Source organism: Heterodontus francisci, chromosome 2, assembly GCF_036365525.1.
Source record: "Heterodontus francisci isolate sHetFra1 chromosome 2, sHetFra1.hap1, whole genome shotgun sequence".
Classification (NCBI taxonomy): domain Eukaryota; kingdom Metazoa; phylum Chordata; class Chondrichthyes; order Heterodontiformes; family Heterodontidae; genus Heterodontus; species Heterodontus francisci.
This window is the reverse complement of record NC_090372.1, coordinates 14,356,250-14,376,369: the sequence shown is the minus strand read 5'-3', so window position 1 is coordinate 14,376,369 and position 20,120 is coordinate 14,356,250. Positions and strand designations below refer to the sequence as shown.

At 40.5% G+C, this 20,120-nt stretch overlaps 1 protein-coding gene across 1 annotated transcript in view; it reads left to right on the top strand.

Moving 5' to 3' along the window:
- The window catches only part of cdyl (chromodomain protein, Y-like), a 175,834-nt gene extending 158,487 nt beyond the window's left edge, over positions 1–17,347 (top strand). The window contains exons 3-7 of the mRNA XM_068054498.1: positions 825–1,081; positions 8,888–9,060; positions 10,315–10,525; positions 14,646–14,789; positions 15,676–17,347. Of these exons, the coding sequence (XP_067910599.1) occupies positions 825–1,081; positions 8,888–9,060; positions 10,315–10,525; positions 14,646–14,789; positions 15,676–15,834 (944 nt within the window). The 3' untranslated portion in view covers positions 15,835–17,347. The remainder of the gene's footprint in view (positions 1–824; positions 1,082–8,887; positions 9,061–10,314; positions 10,526–14,645; positions 14,790–15,675) is intronic.
- Positions 17,348–20,120: the final 2,773 nt, after the last annotated feature.

Sequence of the window (20,120 nt, the reverse complement as noted above, 5' to 3'; positions counted from 1 at the left end):
CACATGTCTCCGCATGTATCAGGCACTGCCTACCAAAGATATGGCTTTTATTGAAAAAGAGCTGTCACTTGACGCACCCTGTACTTTAACAAAATGTTGCAATATCTAATCGACCAACTGTCAGTCTACAGGTGCAAAACTTCACTGGACCTTGCAAAACACTCCACAAACCAAGACCTACAAACCGAACCGAAGTTGTCCTATTTTTAAAATTGGTCTCCCTCTGGGATCCCCATATTACATTGATTATACTTTACCTCAGTCTCAATTTTTCATTATATTTAACCTCATTCTCTTTATGTTATTACATTAAATATTACCTCAATTTTATATTATAGTCTCATGAGTGCATATTAAACTCACCTCTCACTGGACATGTGAAAACCTTGAACATATCCACTTTGGACCTGATCCAAATTTAAATGCCAGAAAAACTTTTCATTTGCACAACTCACCTCCCTCGCAGTGGAAAGTGGGGATGATAAACGTTCTGCTGAGTGCTGACTGTGCCTACCAATTCAACCCACCAACTAATTAGAAAAGTGCAGACAGACAGAAACTGCGTATTATTATAATAGACTCTATATTTTGAATTGGATTTGTTCTAGGTAGCTGTAATGACCATCTACAAGGGAAGGGTGTGATATGTCCACTGATGGTCATGATAATTAGTTTCCAGTGGAGTGTTGTAATTTTTTTGATTTTTGAATGCTACCAAAGCCAGATATTGGTCTTAAATCCGTGTTCTGATCAGATACCGGTAGGATATACTTACTCCTTTTCAGGGATTTTAAAACAAACAATCTTTGTTTTTGTTTCTGCAGGTACTCCTACGTTCTTGGATGCTTTGGGAGCTAATGGTACAACCAATATTCAAAGTTCAGTAACAGGAGTTACAGGACACAAGAGGAAATTTATAGATGACAGACGGGACCAACCTTTTGATAAGAGACTAAGGTTCAGTGTGAGACAAACAGAAAGTGCCTACCGATACAGGGATATTGTCGTCAGGAAACAAGACGGGTTTACACACATTTTACTTTCCACCAAGTCATCAGAAAATAATTCCTTAAATCCAGAGGTGAGTAACATTTTTATTTTTGTTGCTTTTGTCTAAAGAACAGCAGATCCATTCTAAATACTGGTGCTTGCTCATTTCAGGTATTTTGTAGCTCAGGGTGAGATTAGTAAAAGAATAAAAGAAAGACTTGTGGTTATATAGCACCTTTCATGATGCCAGAACATCCCTAAACACTTGGTCAGTGAATACTTTTGAAGTGCAGTCACTGTTGTAATGTAGGAAATGCAAACACCAATTTGCGCACAGCAAGCTCCCATAAACAGCGGTGTGATAATGGCAATCTGTTTTAGTCATATTAATTGAGGGATAAATATTGACCAGGACACCCTGCTCTTTTTTGAAATAGTACAATGGGATCTTTTATATCTGCCTCAAAGAGCAGATGGGGCCTCTGTTTAACATCTCACCCAAAAAAACGACACTTTCTGACAGTGTAGCATTCCCTCACTCCTGCACTGGAGTGCCAGCTTGGATTTTTCTGTTCAACTCTGTGGTGTGGGACTTGAATCCACAGCCTTCTGACTGAGGTGAGAGTGCTACAGTCTGAACCACAGTTAATCATGTGTACTTAATCAACTGCCATTTCCTTGAAATAAATAAAAGTTGAAAGGAACAAGTTGCATCCTCATTCATGTTTACTGTATTTCTAACTGTAAATTTGTTAGCTGAGTCTGTCTTGTGCAACTTAAAATACACCAGAAAGGTGCCAGTTTGGATTCCCTCTTAAGGAAATGTGCATGAGTGACAAGAAAAATACCCATGGCACCCGTGATGAGCATGGTTTTGTGCACCACCTGAAGGTCAAACTGTGGTACTACAATGCGAATTAAAGACATTTGTATGTCTGAAATGTTTCACAGCTCAGTTTCTCATAGGAAATCCTTGTCTTCAGTTGTTGCACTAAATGTCGAATTGTCATAAATATGCAATTTGCATAGCTTGTCATTTGTTCTGTAGAAACATTCAAATGGAATGTAAACACACAAATATCCCCTCACCATCAGATACTTTGTGTGTGTGTGTGCGTTCAGCTTTTGAACGTCTGGCTAAGTATTGCAAGTTATTACAGAACTGAAGCACTATGGTTAAATATTGTATTTATTCCTCTGAATTTCCACTAAAAGCTTCTATAAACAAGAAGGTATGTTTCTAAAAGTTTTATTATATGCGTTCCTCTCCTCCATCCAAACTTTTTACATACACATGCATACATTTATCATAGGTCAGTTTATTCTATATCTCTGTTTATCTTGTATTTAAATCTCTTCGTGGCTCTTGTCCATCTTTTCTCTAATCTCCTTCTGCCCTAAAACGTCCCTTCCCCATAACTCTCCATTTCTCCGATTCTAACTTCTTGTGCCCCCTCACCTTGTTTCACCCCAATATTAGTGGGGGTGATTCAGCTGTCCAGATGCCACATTCCAAAATTTCCCCCCTCAGCCTGTCCACCTCCCTCCTTATATTGAATTTACATTTTGTTTTTTGGTAAACCATTACATTGTCAGTTTTTAGATAATGCAAAATCATAATTTAGTCTTGTAGGGGGAATTCTTTTAATTGCAAGTATTTTAAATTCATCCTTCAAATGTACCAAATCTGCTTAGTAGTCACTGAGGGATATCAACGGTTATAAGTTTACTTTCTAACATATTTCCAGGGCGGCACAGTGGCGCAGTGGTTAGCACCGCAGCCTCACAGCTCCAGGGACCCGGGTTCGATTCCGGGTACTGCCTGTGTGGAGTTTGCAAGTTCTCCCTGTGTCTGCGTGGGTTTTCTCCGGGTGCTCCGGTTTCCTCCCACAAGCCAAAAGACTTGCAGGTTGATAGGTAAATTGGCCATTATAAATTGTCACTAGTATAGGTAGGTGGTAGGGAAATATAGGAACAGGTGGGGATGTTTGGTGGGAATATGGGATTAGTGTAGGATTAGTATAAATGGGTGGTTGATGTTCGGCACAGACTCGGTGGGCCGGAGGGCCTGTTTCAGTGCTGTATCTCTAATCTAATCTAATCATTTGCCGTTATGGAATTTCTGCTTTCCCATGCAATAGTCAGGGTCCTCATGCATTGCTTTCTTCTGTTACTGTGCTCTTGTTGCCATCAAATGCAATTGAGTTGCAGTGATCCCATATCCTAAACCAACCTTTCTTTAATATCACACTATTTTTCTGTATTTGGTTTTTGCTTTCCATATGCACCAGTTTGAATACAGTGAAAAAGCAGAGAAGCAATATAATTATTTCTGTACATTTATTCCCGAACAGTAGATTTAAACAAAAACCGTTAGTGTTTTTTCTCTCCTGCCACTTATTTTTCCAAGTTTCATTCTTGTTTCTCACTCAACTGTCTTTGCTCATACTCAATATCACAATTTAGAAAAGGGTTTGCTAAGGTGCTACATAGGAGAATTGTTGATAATATAAAGGCAGATATTATTAAAGGGAATATGGTAGCAAGCTACTGGTGTTCGACAGAGTATGGAAAATAGAGTCATGATTAACGGATATTTTTCCGTTCTGGACAGCTATAAACTATGGTGTCCCCCAACGGTCAGTGTTGTGATCATTGCTTTTCTCAATTTATGTTAGTGACTTGGGCTTGGGTTTAATATTTCTATATATCACAAAATTAGGGAGCATGGTTAACTAAAGAGGACTGAATCCAACTTCAGGAGGTGCAGCCATGGTAGTTAGTAGATTGAACAGTTAAACGTCCGATCAAATTTAACCTGGAAAAATGTCAGGTGACTGATTAGGAGGAAGGACAAGAAGAAATATGCACTAAACGGTAACTTTTTAAAAGAAAAAAGAGTAAAGTAGAGAGACATAGGAATTCAGAAACTTAAATCTTTAAAAGTCGGAGGACAAGTTGATTTTTTTTAAAAGCATACGAGCTGTTACGTTTTATAAATAGGAACATAGGGCAGTATTTTATGTTCTTCCCCCATGGCGAGTTTGGACCCTGCCACCTTCTCTTGTCAGCCCCGCCACCATGATTAAATCAGTGGCGGGAAGGCCGGTGGACGGCCTTCCCGCCCTGCTGTCAATTGAGGCCCTTAAGGGCAATTAATGCCTAATTAAGGGCCTCTTCCTGCTGCTGCTGGTATTAACCTAGCAGCGGGCGGGCCTATCACCACACGGGGAGCACGACATGCAAAGTTGTGGAGGGTTGCTTGTGGTCTCCAGGATGGTGGTGTGGGGGGGGGGGGTGTTCCCTTGTTCAAGGGCACGGTGCCTGATCGGGGGGCCCCTGCTGAGAGCCACTCCCCAGCTCTTGCTATACCTCTATACACACACTCCTTCCCCCGTGTTCCCCACCCCACAAAACACCTCCCACCATCACTTGCCTCTGACCTGGGTTGCTCCGCGACCCTGGGCCTCCAGTGGGTGTCCTTCCGGTAGCAGCCACCACCTCCCTAGTGACGCTGCCGGCCTCTGATTGGCCAGCAGCTCTCGGTGGGTGGTACTTCCGCCTCCAGGGTCCTGATCTTGAGGACAGCCCACCAGTGGTCCCTCAAGTGCCTGATAGGCACATCATACGGCAGGCCTTCCCCAAAGGAGCCGCCGGCCGAGCACCCCCCCCCCCCCCCCACCCCTTTCACCTGCATAAAATTCCCCCATAGAGTACAAAAGTGAAGATGCAATGCTAACACTATGTAAATCATTGATGAGTTGCAGTTATAGATGCTGTTTTCCAGTTTTGGGTATTCTATATGAAGACATTAACTAACATGATGTCACCTATGAGGAGAGAGTTATGCAATACTGGGGCTCTTTGCATTGGAACAAAGAGAACTAATATTAGGAATGCAATACTGTATCAGCCCTTTTTTGGCTTTAGAATTAAACTGTACTTGGGAGTTAATAACAATCATGTTAGACGATCCAGCAAGTAAAATGGACGTCAGAGGTTTCTCTCATAGCTCGGTGTGTAATTGTACAATGTAGTGTGATACTGAGTCTCACAGCTGATGCTGCTTTTGTTTGTTGTAACTGAAGGTTAGTATTACTTTGCCTGCATGTTTAATTGGCACTTTGGAAATTCTGTCAGACCTTATGCTGCTTTTTTAAAAAAAAATAACTTTGGATGTGGATATGAATTCCCCAATGACAATCCCTCTATTTCTTTGTTATGAATAGAAGGAGATGGAATAGGCTAGATTACCAGCACTTAGTGAGACTGCATAGAAAATATTTGTTTCCTAGACATAAAATGTAACTAAGTTGACAGGCCGAGAAGGTCTTACTTTTCTGCATGCCATTACATCAGAAGGCTGGAGTTCTTGCCAGGAAATACTTCAACTGATTTCTGCCAGGAAAACAGTGCTGTTTGTACCAGTCAAGAGGCATTGTCTTGAGTTTCTTTGCAACTGGATCCTTCCAGGTAACACCTGGAGACCTTTGTCACAGTCAAGCAGCAGTATACTATTGTATCAAGATGATTGACACTTTCTTCAGGCATGTTGTGAAGCTCATTTCCTTCCTAGTGAAACCAGAGAACAAAAAAAAAGAAGAGCATTCCAGTTCTACAAAGGATTTCCACAGGTGTAAGATAGTGGACAAAATACACAAGACAAACCTCTCAACTTCATGAAAAGGAAAGGCTTTTATTCCATTAATGTTTAGATATGTGATACTTGCCTTATCATGCACATGAATGCCTGCTACCCAGGAAACTGCCTTGGCACTTCCATCGTGTGCCTGTCCACCTTACCAGCCCTCATGTATCTGGATGAACAGGGCTATCCCCGCAATCATGGCTTTTCGTGCCTATAAAGCTTCCACAGAAGGAAGGAGATAACAGGCCCATATAACAGCATGAAGTGTGACACAGCATACTATAGGTATTCTGAAGTCTCCATTTAGTCTGATCAGTTGGAGCCCTGCAATACAGCTCTATCTTTTTGTTTCTCTAGTTCTATTGGAATGGAAATGCGCTCTTCAGCATAGAATCATAGAATGGTTACAGCACAGAAGGAAGCGATTCACCCTGTCCTGTCCGTGCCAGCTCTCTGCAAGAGCAACTCAACTAATCCCACTCCCCCACACCTCATGTCACTGTTGGTTCCTTGGTCATTCACTTTAAATCAGTGTCCTCTGGTTCTTGACCCTTCCACCAACAGGAACAGTTTCTCCCTATGTACACTGTCTAGATCCCTCATGATTTTGAACACCCCTATCAAATCTCCTCTCAACCTTCTCTCCTCTAAGGAGAACAACCCAGATTCTCCAATCTATCCACGTAACTGAAGTCCCTCATCCCTGGAACTGTTCTCGTAAATCTTTTCTGCACCCTATCTAAAGCCTTCATATCCTTCCTAAGGTGTGGTTGCCAGAACTGGACACAATACTCCAGTTGAGGCTGAAACACTGAGAAGATTATGAGGCTGAGGATCCCTATGTTGAGCACTTTTCAGCTTTTACCAGCCTTCTCCTGCTGCCATGCCCTCCAACCATGCGATCTCCCAAGCCTCTCCTCTCATTTGTCTATGATTTCCAGCACCTCCTATTCACATGGAGTATTCAATGATGGTTCGCCTTCCCTGGTTGCATTTTCCTAGGGCTGGTTATGTGCCAGATTTTCCTTGGAGAAAGATATGTTGAAGACTGCTTTCTCCACCGCTGCCCCCCCCCCCCGGTATGAATACTTGCATCGCATGGTAATGTAAAGTATGTTTAAATACTCCATTTACATAAAATGTAAATTGAAGGCTAGGAGTAACCTTCATGGTAGGCAAGGTGAGTTGACCATAGTTTTGTGTATAGATGGTGCTTGGGTGTTTTGTAGAGGTTAACTTCTGCATAATTGAGTTTCCCTGATTCCCAAGTGCTGGCTGACTGTTCCTCCCTTGATGATCTAATCACCGGAGTTGAAAATTCCATTTAACTGATTTCCTTTACGAAAGGGGAGGGGGAAAAGAAGAAGGAGGGAAACAGCGAGATCAGTCTTCTCCATCATCACTGGCTCCATATTTGGCATCACAGTTGGCCATTTATCTTCATACTTTTACAGCAGGACTTTCTATTCTTTGGTTATTCCAGTGCATACTATTTTGAGAGATTGGGGAGTCCCACCACTACAATACTCAGCTAAGTGACTGACAGGAATAATGGGTGCTATGGGAAATCTGGAGCCAGTGATGTTGGAAAAGTGTATTGACACCACCTCACCCACTTATCCTGTGCCTCAATTCCCTGGCTGCCTTTTGTTCTTAGATTCACTGTTGCTCCTTCTCTAATGAGAAAGCATTCAGCCGTATAAATACCGTGGACATTAGGATAACCCTGTCACTCATTGTTTACGTTACATGGAAATTACAAGATTGAAGTAGGTAGTTTGGCCCATCCAGTCCATGTTGGTGTCTATCCTCCACACAAGCAATAATACTAATTTTGTAACCATATGCCTCAGTCCACATTTTTCCCTGATTGCAAGACTGAGCAGCACTGAATCAAAACAGCATTCAACACCTGATGAACCTAGAAATGAAACACTAGGTGAATCTCAAGTCAGGTTTCTACCCATGTCACAGAAACAAACAGCCCTAATTAACGTCATGAATGGCATTCTCTGAAAGTTAATCATGGTGCATTATCCCTCTTCCTCCTCTCCGCAACCTTTGACGCAGTTGGTCATATCATCGTCAACCAATGATTCTCCTCTGTTGTCGAGCTGAATGGGACTATTTCACTTAATTCCACTTTTACTGCTCAGAATGTAACCAAAGCATCTCTAGCAATGGCTTCTCTTCCTTCCTATCCCCTCCCCCAGTGTTGCTTCAGCACTCCCTAGGGATTCATCTGTGACTTCCTTCCCTTCCCCAGCTCCATGTTGACCCTTCGCGACATCATCAACATAAGGTCGGCTTTCAATTATACACCAACACCACCCAGCTCTACCTCTTCACCGCCTCTCTTGACTCCTCTACTGCTTCTGTGTTATCAGACTGCTTGGTTGATAGGATGAGCTACACTTCGTCCCAGCTAAACATAGAGAAGGCTGAAGCCATCATCTTGAACTCGCACCACAAACTCTATACCCTCATCACTGACTCCATCTGACCACTGTCTCAGATTGAACCAGACTTTGCAACTTGAAAAGATAAGTTAACTTTTCAAGTGTCAAACATTCATCACAATTGTAAACTGAAAGAAAAGCAAACTCCTTTATGTATGTATATGACTACAGAAAGAAAAGGAGAGCTCTGAAAATCCAGAATTGGGTATCCTAGCTACAGTACTATGAACAAATGAGTTATAGGTTTAATAACGTCACTTTATTTCTTAAAATAACTACAAAGATTATCTATCACAGACATTGAAAACGTACTAGAAAGACAAAAGAAAGGAAGTAAAGTGAGCTTCAAATTGGAAAGGAATCAAATAAAAGGTGAATGAGAGAAACAAGTAGGAAATAGAGGAAGTTAGTCATTGTTCAAACTAAACAGATGTTAATAACTTCAATAATTAATTGGACCTACACCACACAGACTGCAGCGGTTCAAGATGCCACCTAGAGCTGATTATGGATGGCCAATAAATGCTGACTTTGCTTTCGACACTCGCGTCCCATGCGAATAGAAGTAATAATGAGGAATATGGCATCTGAAGCTGAGTAATGTGTTGGTGATAAAAAAATTATTCTTGATTGGATGCTTGGCACTGATGTTGCATGTTACAAGTCTGCATAAGTAGGAAGTTTTAATGTTGCAATAATCTTTCTAAGTATTTCTGGAATTAAAACTTTACTATAGCTGAATTCAGTTAAGGTATTTTATTATCATTTTTAAAAATTGTTTTGTTTGCAGGTTATGAAGGAAATGCAAAGTGCCCTGAACACTGCAGCAGCTGATGATAGTAAACTGGTTTTGCTGAGTGCTGTAGGAAGCGTCTTTTGTTGTGGTCTTGATTTTATTTATTTCATTCGACGATTAACAGATGACCGAAAAAGGGAAAGTACTAAAATGACTGAGTCCATCAGGTATGCATCATCTTGGATAAAAACAGAAAATCCTGGAAACCCTCAGCAGGTCAGGCAGCATCAATGGAGAGTTAATATTTCAAAGTGATGATTTTTTTTTCCAAACTGGAAGAATTTGCAGATTTAATAGTTCTTAAGTGCAGAGCCAAGTGAAGTGAGAGGTGGGTGGAAGGGTGTGGAAGAAGAACAAATAGAAATATCTATGATAGGCTGGAGGGCAGGAATTATTAAATGACAAAAGTGGTGATGGTGCAAAGCAAAAGGAGCTGGTAATGGGGCAAGTAAAGAAGCACAAGATGAGTCCAGAGGAGATGTAAATGACAACAGCAGAATGATTGCTGCATTGAGAAAATGGGGCTGGTGGTTATGACAATTTTAGATCATAACCGCTACTCCTATTTTCTGGGACACTAGGTGCTTGTAATGGTTCTGCTGTAATTATGTACAGCACCTCTGGACCCATCTTTTTTTCTCTCTGTCCCATAACCACACTGTCTTCCACCCATCCTTTTGTTCTTTCTGCCCCTCTTCCCCCTTTCCCCACCTCTGTGCTTGCTGAAAAACTGTTAAATCTGTAACTTTTTCCAGTTCTGATGAAAAGTCATCGACCTGAAATGTTAACTCTCTCTCTGCACAGATGCTGCCTGACCTGCAGAGTGTTTCCAGCATTTTCTGTTTTTCTTTAAGTTCTAGCAACTGCAGTATTTTGCTTTTGTGTATGAATCTGTTGCATGACATTGTCATTGACATCGTAAATTTCTCATATAAAGAAAAAAAAAATGCAAGTAAAGTTTATTTTAAAAATGCTTGGTTAGGCATTAGAAACATAATCACATTGATCTAAGATTTTAGCACTGTATTGTGAAATATATTTTGGATTAGTTTGGCAGTTCTTTTGGATGGTTGGAAAACTTGAAAATTTTAATAGCTTTGTGTGGAATAGTTTGAAAAAATGATTTGTAAAAGTCCAGATTCTGTGTGTGATTTACAGAATTATACAAAGGATTAACCTCACGATTGATCTGCCCCATTAAACAAGTCACCAAGAAGGCATTAAAGGTGTTTATCTCCTATATCTAAATGTTTTATAATTAGAGATCTGAGACATCTGTTGTGTAATATTATTAAATTTTGTTAACATTTACGTTTGTGTCAGTGGTACTTAAACAATTGATTTAATAGGCACTGAAATCTGCATATATCTGCAAAACATTAAAAGATTGAGCAGACTGAAGCTTTTTTCTTTTTGTTTAGGAGTTTTGTCAATACATTTATTCAGTTTAAGAAACCAATCATAGTAGCCGTGAATGGTCCTGCAATTGGCCTTGGAGCTTCCATATTGCCCCTTTGTGATGTGGTGTGGGCTAATGAGAAAGCATGGTTTCAGACTCCTTATACTACTTTTGGACAGACTCCAGATGGATGTTCATCACTGACGTTTCCCAGAATAATGGGTTTAGCTTCGGTAAGTTGACAGTTCTTCTCAAATCATCAAATGTACTGTGTATATGCTCTAAAAATGTTGAAGCTTTAGTACGTGGAATTCAAAGACAGCGCAATTCTACACTTAAATAGTTATTCTGGAATGCAGAGTGGAAACCCATTGTGGTTGATAACTGGTTAAATTTTGACCTATTTTTGACCTCCACATACAGCTTTTTTTTTAAAAACAGCCTCTAGGTGGTTAGCTGCCATACTTTTTTACCATTTAATGTTAAAATCTTGACGTCGTTAGCTATAAAATTGGACATCTTTCACGTAGCTGGTTCAGTCTAAGGTTTTGAGGAACAGACTACATTGAAATGCCTGAGCCTATCCAATATTAACCATGCAAATTATCAACAGAAACCATCCTTGAAATGTTTACTAGGTGCCAAAAAGATGTTTGAATAAAGGGCATTGTCTTCACAGCACTTCATGATTTTGAATTAGGCTGTGATATCTTAAAAATTGTAAGGACATGCATCATAACAATGACATGCATTTAGGGAGCAACTTTAATGTTGAAACTTGTCCCAAGGTCCTTCACAGAGTGGAGGGAAAATGGCCACTGGACCAAAAAAGGGGATATTTTAGATGTTCATCACTTAAAAATTTCTATGACTACAGATCTGGGAGGTAACAATACATTCAGGGACTTTGGACAGGAAATGGAGGTTGAAGATAGGGCAACAGTTTGCAAGGACAAAGGAGTCGAGCATTTGTTTGAGGGGCCGATGATAACTATATTGAAAGGGAGAGGGAACCACTTTACAATATCATATAGTTCTTGGGTGACTGTCATTTTGCACTGGTTGTATCTTTTCTGTCGTTCATCGAGGAATACAATAGCTTTGCTCTTATCCAGCTGATTACATTAGTCACAGATAATGTCGATAGATCTTTGTACTTTCAGACAATATTTTTAAATCTCAAAATTTTGTAAAATGTTGATATCGTGCTTCCTTCAACTGGAAAATTGATACAGAAACTTTTCTCTGTTATCCAACATTGTGCTTCACTATTGGATCATCAAAATAAACATGATCAATAAATATTATGCCTCTGTGGCAATAGCAGCAGCAGCAAATACTTATATTTATATAGCACCTTTAACGTAATAAAACGTCCCAGGGCGCTTCACAGGAGCATTATGAAACAAAGTATGACACCGAAACACAAAAGGGGATATTGGGTCAGATGACCAAAAGCTTGGTCAAAGAGGTAGGTTTTAACAAATGTCTCAAAGGAGGAAAGCAAGGTTGAGAGGCAGAGGGGTTTAGGGAGGGTATTCCAGAGCTTGGGGCCTAGGCAACTGAAGGTGCAGCCACCAATGGTGGAGTGATTAAAATCGGGAATGCACAAGAGACCAGAATTAGAGGAGCGCAGATATCCTGAAGGGTTATGAGGTTGTAGGAGCTTACAGAGAAAGGGAGGGGTGAGGCCATGGAGGGATTTGAAAACCAGATGAGGATTTTGAAATCAAGGCTTTGCTTGACCCGGAGCCAATGTAGGTCCGCGAGCTCAGTGGTAATAAGTGAACGGGATTTGGTGCAATTTAAGACACAGACAACAAAGTTTTAGATGACCTCTAGTTTACAGAGAGTAGAATGTGGGGGACCAGCCAGGAGTGTGTTGGAATACTCAAGTCGAGAGGTAACAAAGGCATGAATGAGAGTTTCAGCAGCAAATGAGCTGAGAAAGTAGCGAATCCAGGTGTTGTTACAGAGGTGGAAACAGGCGATCTTAGTGATGGCATGAATGAGGTTGGAAGCTCATCTTGGGGTCAAATGTGACACCAAGGTTGCGAACAGACGGGCTTAATCTGAGACTGTTGTCAGGGAGAGGAATGGAGTTGGTAGCCAGGGAAAGGAGTTTGGAGCGGGGACTGAAAACAATGGCTTCAGTCTTCCCAATATTAAATTGGAGGAAATTTCTGCTCATCCAGTAGTGGATGTTGGATTAGCAGCCCTCTCAAGGAGCAGGAGGCTGTGATCCTTTTGGTTCGCATTTAATTATGCATTTAAAATGTTTTCATTCTACCTCCTCATAATGCTTACTGTATTTCTCTTAATTCTTTTATATCTCAACTTATCCACCTAGAAAGCTGACAGTGGTACTGAAAGGGAGAGGGAACCACTTATATTGGGTTTTTACATCCACTGTCAGTACAGAAGTTCATCTGGTGTGTTGATCGCACTCTGTATAAGGACGGATTTCCAGACCAACCCTAAATTTTCCTTTAATAGTTAGAATGCTTTCCTTTATGCTACTGTAATGGATTAGTTTGAACTAGTTTCCATATCTGTATTTTTGATGTTTGCTATCTTATACATCATGCTGCAGTGTCATCTAGAGTTATCAGTGTTTTTACTTGGTGTCACTGATTTGTATTAATCCTTTGGGAGTCCCCCTGAAGATGCATCCTTTTCAATTCTATGATGTGACAGTATTTTGTAGAGGTTTACAATATTTAATCCAAAATTGCAACAGTTTTTTTTAAACTGAGCCAAATAATTTCGAGTTTTCTACTTTGAAGAAGTCAAACCTTTTTTCTTCTATGTCCGAAACAATCTCAATACCCTACCATATTTTTGCTAAACTCATACCATGTCAGATGCAAGTTGAGTTATAGAATTAAAGTGGAGAACATGATGGTATATCCTTGCATAATGTTGACTGCTGTATCTGGCTTGTGTGACACTTTTGTAATGTTTGCCAGTGACCTGTGACTATTGATAAATCAGCAAGAAGGAATCCTATTTCTTTTTTAGGTAGGCTGTACTTGATAGTTGCATAGAAGCTGTACATTCTTTTGGGGATGCAGGGAGTGATATATAATACAATTTTTCTGCTGTGATTGTGCATTTAACTGCTATTTTCATGGGTAGTAAAGAAGAAACCAGTTCTATTACATGTCTGTATATTTATCATTTGCACTTGGACAAGTATGAGCTATTAGAATTAGAATATTACAGCGCAGTACAGGCCCTTCGGCCCTCGATGTTGCGCCGATCTGTGAAACCATCTGACCTACACTATTCCATTTTCATCCATATGTCTATCCAATGACCACTTAAATGCCCTTAAAGTTGGCGAGTCTACTACTGCTGCAGGCAGGGCGTTCCATGCCCCTACTACTCTCTTGAGTAAAGAAACTACCTCTGACATCTGTCCTATATCTATCACCCCTCAACTTAAAGCTATGTCCCCTCGTGTTTGCCATCACCATCCGAGGAAAAAGACTCTCACTATCCACCCTATCTAACCCTCTGATTATCTGATATGTCTCTATTAAGTCACCTCTCTTCCTCCTCCCCTCAGAGAGTCAGCATCAATTTGTGAAAGGAAGGTCATGTCTGACTGATCTGGTTGAATGTTTTGACACGTTCATTAACTGTGACTCTTCTCACCATTAACCCTCTATTCATTTACTCCCCCACCTGCTCCTCAGCGTGGGCCAGTCTCCTGCCATCCCCTTGCCCCCCACCCCCTCCAACTTCAATGAGAATTTTTTTTCAAACTTGAGCTTTTTAAAAACTGAAGCCACTGGAATTCTGTCCTTTCAGCTCTGTTACTGGGGTGTGAATCCATGCAATAAAAGCTACTGCTTTTTTAGCTGGTTACAAGCGACTTGTATGAAATGTGTAAAAATGGAAAGTTTGATGCATTTGGGCAGTGTGGTTTATGAGGTTGCATTATCTATTGGGTGAGCAGCGATGGGCTTGGTTCCTTGCATGCTCATATGCAGTTGAATTGGGTGCATTTTTGTGATCAACATAAAGTAGATTTATATCTCGTTCGGTTTCTGGGTGTCCTGTGAGAAAGAGGAAAGCTCACTGACGTATAATCCTTATTACTGAAAAAAAAAACAGCACTATCGTAAAAACAATTTTACCAGTCTGACAAAAAAGACTCCCTTCCCTCTTGTATTGATGACATCCGTATGTCTGTACATTTTGAGCTATCTTGGCTAAATAAGATTGTGCAAATGTGAAAAGCTAATATGGTGTAAAGGAGATAGGAAAATGTTGTACATAGTTTATTCAGGCAGTGTTAGTTAGGATTTTCTTTCCATGTGTGCTAATTTTTTGTTTTTTTTACAGGCAAATGAAATGCTGTTCAGTGGACGAAAGTTGACTGCGCAGGAAGCATGTGCAAAAGGATTGGTGTCGCAGGTTTTCTGGCCTGGAACATTCAGTCAGGAGGTTATGGTCCGCATTAAGGAACTAGTCGCGTGTAATTCCCTTGTAAGTCAGGAACATTTTCAGTATTCCTCAGTATGCAGGTCTCTTGCAGTCAGTAAAATGCAGCATTTTACTTTAGAATTCATGGTTCTTGAAGATTTATAAAAAGGCTACAGTTAATAGTGTGTATTTAACAATGCTTTGTGTGGAATATATAGTAAAAGATTGCTGATATGTAAAAAAAAGAATGTTTCTGCTAACTAATGTAAGTGACATTGCATACAAAACTAACATTCCAGTGATAATTTATCAATCAATAATAGTTCCAACCATTCACAAATTTTTGTATGTCAATTTCATGGAGAGCAGAATCCAGTTCAAAGGCAGGCAATAGTGGAACATTTTTTGTCATTGATCAGTTAATTGATATGCACCTTTCCTGAAACAAACCAGTTCTCTTTTTCTTCCTTATTTTCCACCACATTGGGAAACTCAGTAATTTGCATCCTCCCCCAAACTGAGAGGATAGGGGGCTGGGATATTACTAAGATGGGACACTGCTTCTTTGTAAAGCTCCATCTTGCAACTGAACCAAGAATTGACTATGCATACCAATAGAAACTAATCATTTTGTTTGATAGACTGTCCTGAACAGTGAACACCCTACCTTTCTTGTGACTGAATTCCTTTTTTCCACGTGAGTTCAGACTTGGTCATCTGAGTCCCACTTTTGTTTGAATTATAGCTGCAAGCCCAAACTCATTTTACTGATTTATCATAGGCGACTACCCTGCTGATCAGAGGCTTTCATTATTACTATGTTCTGAATTGACTGTCCAGAGTTGCCTGGTGTGCTGCAGCTAACTGAGTCACTGACTCCCTAAGCCCTGTTTTACTTTTGACAAAATAGTGACAGAACCCTGGAAAAAACTCTCTTTGTATTATCTAGGTACTTGAAGAATCCAAAGCTCTTGTCAGAAATGTCATGAGAGGGGATTTGGAGCAGACCAATGAAAATGAATCTGATGTTCTGAGGAAGATCTGGAGCTCTTCTCAGGGGATGGACTCTATGCTGAAATACCTACAGAAGAAAATTGATGAGTTCTGAATGTGTACTTTGTCATTGGAAATTTTTTTCCTGCTGGGTTATCTCTGTTGGCTTACAAATACCTTCCTTTAAAAATAGAGGGATGGGAGAAACTGTAGAAAGACAAATTCTCATGTCATATCTACTCAAGCTGAAGAGCAAAGGCTGGACAATGGAAGCTGAAGATCACGTCTAGTACTGTATTTTCATCATTCAAAATGACAGAAAAGAAAGCTACAAGAGGATAATGATTGGTGTGCACTACCAAACTTTTCAGCTGTCTTTGCTTATCCAGTAGCTTTTATCCTTTGCGATTACTGCACTGTACGTTACTGTGCTTTCCAAATCCAAATGCATTATGTGTTTGTGACAGGAAAGTTTGGAAAAACACTCAGCTTAAAGAGGGGGAGGGAAGAAAGACGGGTAATAACCAGCCTCTTTCTCACTGCCAGAGAGTATGTAAGGCTGGTTTAAATTAAAAATAAACACTCTCAAAAAAAAAAACCTGAAAGGTCATAGGTATATAGTTTGGGGGAGAGGATTACAAATACCTCAACAAAAAAGAACAAAAGACAAGTCTAATTTCTGATAGTGGATCTAGTGTCTAACATAAATCCTTAAGTCTATACATATCCCTTTGAAGAGTCTATGTGTACATGTTAAATGTGCTCAGGAGGTGTGTAGTAAATGTTTGACCCAGTACCAGAACATATTAGTATATTATCCAATAAGCATGAAGAAACCACTGGCTCTTTAAGAAAAACTTGCCTTGCAGTATTAGTGATTCTTTGTGAATCTTATATAAGGTAAACAACATAAGTTAAAGATTAGTTTTAGTGTTTTTAAAGTGTAGGCTTTTTTCCTCTTTGTTTTAATCAACTACAAATGTATACTTCTGTTTCTGGGTGAAAGCGATAAATTATAGAAAGAGCTTGTGTTTTCTTTGCCGATTAAATTGATATATTACACCAAAAAATTGCTTTATGTATTCATAACTTTGGTTTTAGTACCACTTTAAAAACATTTTCTTAATTTAATAAGTTAAAAAAAATCCTTTTGGCACACTATTCAAAGCAAAACTCCTTCCAAAAACTACCTTAAAAGTAGGTGATTCTTGTGTCAGCTTATTTTATGATACACTATGCGGTGTTCTTAACAGTGCTCCATGTAAATAGTATTGTGCATTCCTTTTAGGAGTGGTTACTAATTCCTGTTTGCAGATGTCTCACTGGATATAGATATCTGCATTTGCAATCTTCTCTGAATGTATGAATGGAAATTAAATCTTATTTTTGTACAGTTTACTTGTTTGTACTTAGAAATGATCACCTCCCCTTCCCAGTGGAGAGCTGTACATTGTGTAAATCTGCCTTTACTTTGGATTGGTACAGTATTTTTGCATCTGTGGGACCTACTTTTGTTCAGTAGTTTAAACTATATTATAAACTGTACAATCTGTAAAGTTTTATAGGTTAATAATTAAAATGAGCTGTGAAAAGATCTGGGTAAATAAAACTAATATTTCATATGCAAAAGTACAGCCAAATTGTAATACTTCTGTGTGCTTTTCATGCTTGTCATTGTGGCCTATTCTGTCCCTATCCACATACATGTATATACATATTGCTGCTGTTTGTCCTTCAAAGTGAAGATGACCATGCCCTTCATCTGGAGTGTTTGGGTAGGGTTCCGGTGGGTACATAGGTGACTGCTAAGGCCAATCGATGCCCAGAAGATTCTGCTCTAACTAGGGCAGGATGCCGCAGACGATTGAGTTTTGGCTGAGCTGCTGGCTCGGGATTTCCTCTCCTTGCATTTCTCTCTGCTTTTAATATGTGCTTGCATGTCGAAGGAGGCCATACCCTTTTTTATTTGGTTACGTCTGGTGCAACGATACTGGGTGTGCTTCTCTCCAGACTCGCGGCCGAAATCAAAACTCCTAAGCGAAGCCTTCAGAGTGTCCTTGTAGCACTTCCTTTTATCGCCATGTAAGTGCAGCCCAGATTCAAGCTCTCCATAGAAGATTTGCTTTGGTAAGCGAGTGTCAGGCATTCTAGCTATCTAACCAGCCCAACTCAATTGTGACTCTCTCAATATGGTGTGGATTGGCATGCCAGCTCGGGTGAGCACCTCAGTGTCTAGTATTTTGTCCTGCCATCTGATCTTCAGAAGCTTCCGAAAGTAGCTCAAGTGAACATTGTTAATTGTAAAATAACAGCTGAGAAAGCTTTCAACAAATGGGTTTAGCAAATTGTCAGATAACTGGAATGGCAAAGTTCCTGCTGTACCACATTTTACAACAGTCCACTTTGCAGTTTCAGCAAATCGGTGATCTGCACACTTGGATATAGAGTAGCACTTGTTCACTTTGTGCAGGCATCATTATTTTTTTTTATTATTCATTCATGGGATGTGGGTGTCACTGGCCTGGCCAGCATTTATTGCCCATCCCTAATTGCCCTTGAGAAGGTGGTGCTGAACCGGTGCAGTCCATTTGGGGTAGGTATACCCACAGTGCTGTTAGGAAGGGAGTTCCAGGATTTTGACCCAGCGACAGTGAAGGAACGGCGATATAGTTCCAAATTAGGATGGTGTGTGACTTGGAGGGGAACTTGCAGGTGGTGGTGTTCACATGTATTTGCTGCCCTTGTCCTCCTTGTTGGTAGAGGTCATGGGTTTGGAAGGTGTATAGAGATGTATAAGTATTTTAATATTTGAACATGCTTATACATTAGAAACAATACTGGGGCCCAATTTTAACTTATTTACTTAGTTAAAATTGGGCCCATAATGTGAAAAGTTAGTTGTAATTTACCCTAGGCTGATAGAAATACTTAGATATATCCAATTCATGGTGAGGATCATCTTCTAAATTCACTATAATTAAATTCTGTGATTAAAGTTTCAGATTTTTGTTTTCTGTTTTGACCACATCCTCCAAAGACGACTACGGTAAGTATTCAAATGTATTTTGGCATTAGGAGTTTTTAAATATTTTTGATTACGACAACAATTTATTGTGAAATGCAACCTATTCGCAATGAAGACAGGATTCCAATCTAAATAAATGTAGCCCAAGTGTCCTCAGCATGAAACCATATTGGGTAAATGAATATTCTTGTATTAACCAGACCCACCAAAAACAGCTGGAACTGTATCACCTTGGGTTTATAATCCACAATAATACGTCAGCGCATTCTTCTTCTTTGGCTCCTTGTTTCGAGAGACAATGGGTAAGTGCCTAGAGGTGGTCAGTGGTTTGTGGAGCAGCGCCTGCAGTGGCTATAAAGGCCAATTCTAGAGTGACAGTCTCTTCCACAGGCGCTGCAGATAAAATTGGTTGTTGGGGCTGTTTACACAGTTGGTTCTCTCCTTGCACTTCTGTCTTTTTTCCTGCCAACTGCTAAGTCTCTTCAACTTGCCACTCTTTAGCCCCGCCATTATGGCTGTCCACCAGCTCTGGCGATCACTGGCAACTGACTCCCACGACTTGTGGTCAATGTCACAGGACTTCATGTCGCGTTTGCAGACGTCCTTGAAGCGGAGACATGGACGGCCGGTGGGTCTGATACCAGTGACGAGCTTGCTGTACAATGCGTCCTTGGGGATCCTGCCATCTTCCATGCGGCTCATATAGCCAAGCCCCCTCAAGCACATCTGGCTCAGTAGGGTCCCATGATCATTTTCTTGAGGCTGATGGTTAGGCCAAATTGGTTGCAGGCAGCCGCAATCCTGTTTGACTCTCAGCAGACACTCTTCTGTGTGGGATGTCAATGCAGCATTGTCAGCAAAGAGGAGTTCCCTGATGACTTTCCATACTTTGGTCTTCGCTCTAAGACAGGCAAGGTTGAACAATCTGCCATCTGATCTTGTGTGGAGGAAAATTCCTTCTGCTGAAGACTTGAACACGTGAGAGTAGCAGGGAGAAGAAGATCCCAAACAGTCTAAGTGCGAGTACACAGCCCTGTTGCAGTCACCGCGGTCACCCTTGTTCTTATAGAGGGTGTTGATATTGGCATTCTGCATGTCCTGTGGTACTGCTCCCTCATCCCAACACAGGCAAAGCAGTTCATGGAGTGCTGAGAGTATAGCAGGCTTGGCACTCTTGATTATTTCAGGCGCTGTACAAATGACTACTGGCAACACCTATGTATTCAGCTGGCCTCCGACACCGGAAACATCAGAGGAACGCATGATGGCATTGAGAGCTTTTGGGCCAACCATCAAGAAGATCACCCCCCTCAAATCAGGGGAAACGATCATTGACCAATGCAAGCAACTGGACCACTGGGTGGAGCACTACCTAG